This window comes from Geospiza fortis, unplaced genomic scaffold (genome assembly GCF_000277835.1).
Source record: "Geospiza fortis unplaced genomic scaffold, GeoFor_1.0 scaffold118, whole genome shotgun sequence".
Classification (NCBI taxonomy): domain Eukaryota; kingdom Metazoa; phylum Chordata; class Aves; order Passeriformes; family Thraupidae; genus Geospiza; species Geospiza fortis.
Genome location: NW_005054380.1, coordinates 2,508,297 through 2,515,350, shown reverse-complemented (window position 1 = coordinate 2,515,350; position 7,054 = coordinate 2,508,297). Strand labels below are relative to the sequence as shown.

At 48.0% G+C, this 7,054-nt stretch overlaps 1 protein-coding gene across 1 annotated transcript in view; it reads right to left on the bottom strand.

Moving 5' to 3' along the window:
• Window positions 1–6,637, bottom strand: part of ILKAP (ILK associated serine/threonine phosphatase) — a gene marked incomplete at its 5' end in the record, with an annotated part of 10,906 nt that extends 4,269 nt beyond the window's left edge. The window contains 7 exons of the mRNA XM_031060353.1: window positions 692–779; window positions 2,595–2,688; window positions 3,149–3,255; window positions 4,153–4,279; window positions 5,106–5,231; window positions 6,000–6,056; window positions 6,466–6,637. Coding sequence (XP_030916213.1) covers window positions 692–779; window positions 2,595–2,688; window positions 3,149–3,255; window positions 4,153–4,279; window positions 5,106–5,231; window positions 6,000–6,056; window positions 6,466–6,637 — 771 coding nt within the window. The remainder of the gene's footprint in view (window positions 1–691; window positions 780–2,594; window positions 2,689–3,148; window positions 3,256–4,152; window positions 4,280–5,105; window positions 5,232–5,999; window positions 6,057–6,465) is intronic.
• Between the last annotated feature and the right edge of the window lie 417 nt (window positions 6,638–7,054).

Here is a 7,054-nt window from a genome sequence, read left to right as displayed (position 1 = left end):
AGGAGGCTGAGGGCTCTGGGTTTGTCTGCTTTGGAGAGGAGGAGGCTGAGGGCTCTGGGTTTGTCTGCTTTGGAGAGAAGGAGGCTGAGGGCTCTGGGTTTGTCTGCTTTGGAGAGGAGGAGGCTGAGGGCTCTGGGTTTGTCTGCTTTGGAGAGAAGGAGGCTGAGGGCTCTGGGTTTGTCTGCTTTGAAGAGGAGGAGGCTGAGGGACAGCCTCATCCCCTCTGCAGGTTCCTGAGGAGGGGGCATGGAGAGGGAAGTGCTGATCTCATGGGAATGCTGCTCTCAAAGCAGGGCCAGGGGAGTTCAGGCTGGACATTAGGAAGTGTTTCTTTATAGAGCATATAATCAAATACTGCACCAGGGTCCCTGGAGAGATGGCTGATGCCCCAGACTGTCTGTGTTCAAGAGGCATTTGAGCAGTGGTGTAACTTTAGGGCAGCCCTGAACTGGTCAAAGCTGTTGGACCAGATGATTGTCCTAGGTCCCTTGCAACTGAAATATTCACAAAGATTCTTGTCTTGATACTGTGAGATATTTAGCACCACCAAGAGAGAGCTTCCACACACCACTGCTTTACACTATGGGAGACAACACAGAAGTACTCTGTACCCACCCAAAACAAGCAAACAAAAACACCCCAAAGCTCTGGGCAGAATAAAGATGCTACCAGTGGTCTCCATTCTGCTTACCCGGCTGTCCCCGAGGTTGGCTATGTAGAGAATATTGTCAACAGCTAAGACACAAGTAGCTGTGGAGCCATCCTTCCAGGCTGGCTTCCTGAAGGGAACAAAAATGAGATTACTAAAGGGAAAAACAACACTTAAAAAGTTACAGAGTGTTCCTGGGGACTCAGAGAGTGTCCAGCAATCAGGTGGCACAAGCCCACAGCAGCTGCCTGCCAGCAGCTCAGGTTGGTGACAAACAGAAAACTGGACAGGGACAGAGGAACTACACACACTACAGATTTCTGAGTGCACAGCCCATGCCCAGCTGGTGCAAATACTGCCAACCTCAGCTCCCACACCAACTCTTCCTCACACTCAGCTCCCAGGAAACCTCATGTGTGAGCAGAACAGGCTCAGCCCTGATGGCTGCCCAAAAGCTACAGCATCATGAGCAAACAAGCACCCCACACCCCTCCTTGGGAAGCTTCTTCTTTGCAGCAAAACTCTGCAGCAGAAATTCTTTCTTTTTTGTTTACATTTTCCTCCTTTTCTCACAGTATCCCTGCTCCTTCCCCCACCTCAGCCCTCACCACCCCACCTCAGCAGCAGCACCAGCACTCCTTCAGTTGCTCTCCTCCTGTTTCACTTCCTGTAGCTAAGCTTTTATCTCTAGAGCTCGTAGGTAAAATGAGAAGCATTTCTTAGATTACAGCTGCCAGACTAGTCCTGTCCACAAAAAAGCTTGGCTATGATGCCATTCTTCACTGAGAGACTAATTTCTAGACATATTTCACTAAGTTTTTCCTTACTTTGAAGGTGTGGCTGAATGAGCATGATTCATTTCACCATCAATACAGCTATTGCTAGCAATCCTTTGTCATAAGTCATGTTTCTGACCAGAGGCTGGTTTGAGAAAGACACTATGGATAGTTCTTGACAGACTCAAGAAAGCATCCTCCTTTGCCTGGTCAAACTTGTTGCTCTGATTAGGCTTAAGAGACTGAGCCAGTTTGCAATTTACTAAAAATTGAAAATTTCCAGGGAATCAAATGCATCAAGAGTCTCCATCTGTGAGAGAGGTGTCACTGTGAAATAGAACAATAAAAAACCCAAAGCAAATGTGTGTGAAGGACTGGTAACAAAGTGACTGTGTTTGAAATGCAATCTCTATCTTCCCTAGTCCACACATTTGGCGTGTCAGTTCAGCAGAGACTGAGAGAAGGGTGCTTGGCACTCCACACCCAGCTGCAAGGCAGGCTGGCATTTGCCCCACACAGGAACATTCTTCATCAACATCTCTTTTCTAAAGAGTTGAAGAAAGCAAGATTTAAATTTGCATTGGGAGATGAAGGCCTTTCAACACAGGGCACTAAAAGCTGCCTCAGGGATGTGTTCCAGCCTGACAAGCAGAGCTCTAAAGAAAGCTGAGTGGCCTCTACAGAGCCCCTGCTGCCACACACTGATGCCATCAACAGAGAGATCCCACCTCAGGCAGCACAGGACAAGTCCCTTCAGCAACATGGCAAGTCTTTAAAAAGAAATCAAACAATCCTGATAAGGATTTTCTAAAGAGTTGAAGAAAGCAAGATTTAAATTTACACTGGGACATGTAGGTCTTTCAACACAGGATTGTCCCTGTTAAGGACAGAGGTGGTCCTTGGACCTGTTTTGCTTCCTTCCTTTGGAGAAACATTTTAGTCTAAGGGATCCTATAGACCACTTGCCACAGAGTAAGAGTGGAACATGCCATGATCTAGTTCTAGCAAGCATTCAGCTGGCAGAGGCACAGCCTGGCACAGTGGAGTTGTGTGGAGTTTTGCCAAAGCACAGGAATGACACAAGGAGGGTTTCCTCTGCCCTGCTCACAACTCAGACCTCAGAGATGCACACTAAGAAATACAAAGGAACAGAAAGCATTTGCACTTACTGGCTGGATGCCTGCTTTAGAAACTCCTCATCTGTGTGTTTGAAGGTGTCCAAAAGGCATCTCTTCACAGTTTTTTCCACGCTGGCTACCTCACCTGTCAGACAGAGAAGATAGCAACTAAGCTCCAAGTAAAACATATCTGACCTGTCCTAGTCTGTCCCTTTGCTCATCCAACATTCAGTCAGGCAGAGAATCTCTTGGACTCTGCTGAGCAGCTGAGGCACATTCTGGGCTCACCCTACCAGAAATCCATGCAGCAGTGTATGTGGAGAGTTTAAGACATAAATCTCTCCACCACACAAGTATTTTCATTTGATGCCAAAACTGGCAACAGCACACCCCATACTTGTTTAGTGAGTCACAGCTGGCTACTTGCACCCTTGTGCCAAAAAGGCTTCCAGCCCTCTTCCCCAGCAGACACAGCAGTCTTGCAAGCCCTCTGGTAATAAGGGATGGGTACTGTAGGACTGCACCCAAACAGATCAGTTTCCCTATCCCCTGCCAAGGCAGAAAAGGTGATGGTTGTCCTTCAGCCTTTATTTCACTCTTCTCACCTTTAGGAAATTTCTTGATCAGGTTTTGGTGCAGATTCTGTGCTGCAAATTTGGAGGCTCGGACTCCGCCGTGGCCATCAAAAACAGCGAAGTACGAGACACGTGTGCTGTGAGGGAACAAAAGGCAGCAGGAGGAGGCTGAGAAAGGCCACAGGCCGGGGAATGGGAACAAGAACATCCCTCTGCAAACCACCCTGCCCTGTGTCAGCCACACCAGAAATCCTGCACTCCAAGGCACAAAAGGCAGCAGGTCTCTGAGCTCATATATTCAGCATTTACATGGTTTATGTGTTCCAGCACTGAGCTGAGAACTTTCTTGTAATTTTCCACTCCTCAAGAAAATGAAGGGCTAAAGGGTTTACAGACCCTCAACTTGGCATAAAAGCAGATAAACATTTTACCTCAAGGACACTGCAACTCTCCAGCATTACAGACATCAGTTTAGCCAATCCTACAGCACCTTCCATGCCTAAGCTTGTTCCAACTATGCTGCAGACAAAAAACTTGGATCTCTCAAAACACAAACCTCTTGGGACAGTACTAGTTCAGAAGCTAAATCCAGTATTAGGGTGATGCTTGAGAACATTCTTTTCATTTTACACACCCACTTACGTTTGGGTAATACAGGATTCTAAACCAGCATTATCAGGCCCTCATGGTCCTCATTATTTTAATTTTTCATACCCACTTACATTTGGGTAATACAGGATCAACATCCAGAGTTATCAGGCCCTCATGGTGCTCCTAAAGTCAGTGACTGAATCCACTAAGCACCCTTCAAAGGGAGGTGTTTGTACACTCCAGCCCTGTGAATTGCCTGGGAACACAGCTAGCTGATGCTTCATCCCAGGTCTCCTATAACAAGCCCAAACCATGCACCACAAGAGAGGCAGACAAGAGCATCAGCTGTTGAGAGCAGAAAGGATCACCCCATGGGTTTAGCTGAAGCCAGCTGGGGCTCCCTCAGCCCCAGGATGGCTGCTCTGGCAGCTGGGCCCACTCACATTTGGGAGGGCAGAGGCCGGCACTCCTCAGTGATGTCGTTTAAGATGACGTGTGCATCCTGCATGTCTTCTCTCTCACCTTTTCTCTCTGCCACATAACCCTTCAGGCCAAGAATGCCCACTGATCCTAAAGGGGAACAAAGCACATGCAAATCAAACTCCTCTGTCTCCTCAGCTCAGGCTAAAAACCACAAAGGGCAGTGCAGCCCTTGTCCTGCAACAAAACCTCTGCCGCTGAGCAGGACATGCTCACTTTGTAACATGGGTTTTATGAGCCTCCAAGGTCAGCAGCTCTAAAAGCAGCCTGCCCTCATTTTGGCAGGCAGCTGTAGCCAAGCAGGACTGCTGGGCATTGGACAGGTCTCTAAAAACAGGGGCAGGGGACAGGGTGGGCAGGGGAAGCACATGGCACTGAACCTGCAGCTTAATAAAGCCCAGCTTTAGAGAGTGCACTAAGGACAGGAAATGCAGGTCTGATGCTCCCAGGACATTCCTTTGTAACCCTGAACACATCTTACTCCCAAAGCTGCAACACAGCCACAGGCACTGGAGCCAAAGGCCCTGTCTGCAACAAGCCCATCTGTCCCCCTCTCTGGCATCCTCAGCAGCCAGCAGAGATTTGTGGATGTGGCAAAAGAAAATGGTGTGGATCCAGCCTCACAGAGAACCCACACCAATCCCCCTCTTGGCAACACAAGCATTTATCCTGCCAGTGCTGAGGGCCTGCTGCTCAGCTCCTGCTGCTCCAGCAGGGACAGAAACAAGGCCCAGGTGAAGGAGACAGAGCCAGGAAGCTCAAGGAGCTGCCACAGACCCCTGCAGCAGTTTGTTTCCTGCAAGAGGCTGGAAAGGCAAGCAGACTGAAGAACCAAAGCTCAGCTTTGTTCTGGACTTACTCAGCCCAACGCCAAAAGTACAAATTGAGTACATTTGTTTTCAAACTGTCTGAAAACCTTTACAAACTTTCTTTTCCACAAGTTCTTCCCTGCCATTCTTCTCTTCCTCCTCCTCCAAGGACTTTCTCTTCTGTCCTTTCTCTTGGCTCTCTGCTGATGAGACTTGCTTAGTAGCACTGGAGGCTGAAAGAAAGCAAAAATGGATGTGGCTCAAGTGTTCCAGCACTGTTTTACTCGCACAAATTCAGCAGCAAGTTCTTTTATAACAAAGCACACTCAGGAGTGCAGGCTCACACACTTACACAGCATTAAGTGACCACAGTTACTACTGAACAACCCACAGGTTTTATTCCTTAGCTACCAGGATTTTTTGTTCTGTTTTTTCAAGTTAATTTCTCAGGAATAACTTCCTGTTACAGGCTGGAACATTTATACATTACTATCATTATTAGTAATTATTATTATTTCCCTCTCTGATCTCTGCCCACAACTATGCAAAGGAACTTATTTTATTACTCTGACCGTGCATATTTTTAGAAGGTTCAGAAGAAGGCTACAAATTAAAACTAGCAACTCTGGCTTTGTCCTTCTGGAGATTTAGGCTCCTATGGGTACAGTGAATGATCTCAGCTCCTCCCAGGTGACAGCAAGCACATGGCTGCCTGCAGAAAGCCTTGCCAGAGCAGCAGCCAGGGCAGTGGTTCCACCAAGGCACTTCCCTCCCAAAGCAGGGAGCTTTCAGACAGAGAACCAGGGTCCCCAAAAGACAGGAATGTACTTCTGGGAACAGGCCTGATTTTAAGATTCAGAATTCTGATTTAAACAATTGGGCCACAAATTGCCAATCTGGACTGGAGAAATAAGCACCAGGTTAACTTGCTATGTGTCCAACACAACAGGCTGCACTGTGGGCTTTTCCCAGAGAGGCTGAGGAGGCACACAGCTCCTTACCTGGGTCATCACTGCTGGCTGGTGGGAGACCATCGAAGAGCAAAGAGCCTTCTTTTCCTGGAGCATGAGAAGAAGACAAAACCAATTGAATAGCTTTGTTCCTTTCAGGGAATAATGCTTTGCCTATGTCTCTCATGAGGTGAAGAAATGATGTCAGTTTACCAAAGAGCCAAATTTCTACTTCCATCACTACTCGGGCAAATCCAGGCTTTGCATTTGCTCCAGGGAGCATTTTAAAGGAATGTTTCATAGAATATATGTGGAACATCTGTAACACCCTGGTTACAAAAAAAAAAAAACCCAAACAGAATGTAGTTATGTAGTTGGTCTGCATGCCAGCACTGATAACCCTACTGTCTTTATTCTGTCTAACAAAGAACAGGATTTACACACATTTCATCTGAAAGAGATGCTGATGCAGGAAACACGGAAAACCAAACTAATGGTAGAAACAGAGCACCCATACCTGAGTCAGCACTGCTGGATGGTGGGAGATCATCAAACAGCAGAGGCCCTTTTTGGGAATCTTTCCCTGCAAGGCACAGGGCAGAGTAAGGAACCAGTGCAGGCACTCCTGGGGGAGCTGCTCTGAAAGGACTGTCCCCAGGCCAGCACACGTGTGGCAAACCAGGAGAGCCTCACTTCCAGCTGTAATTTTAGCAGCTGCTACACAAGCAAAAAAAAAACCAAACAAACCTGCCTGGGGCTGAGGTGAACTTTTGTCTTGAGAAGAGGTTTTTGGGGTTTTTTTGGGTTTTTTTTTGCTAGCAATCCACTAAGCTCAGCAGCACAGTGAGAGGCAAGGCTCCAACATGGTCTAAACCGCAGGGAGCTGCAGTTCATAGAGAACATGCAAAAACGTGGTATAACTGCAGCGGGGCGAGTCCCAGGGAAAACAAAACCACAAAACCCACCAAACCCGGCATTTTCTCCAGCCATTTTTATCCCGTCCCCTCACGCTCCCCCTCGCCCCTCAAGCTCCCCGTGACGGCGGCCTGGCAGTGCGCGGAGCCACGCTGCCCACGGCCGAGCTGCAGCAGGCCCGCAGCCCCTCA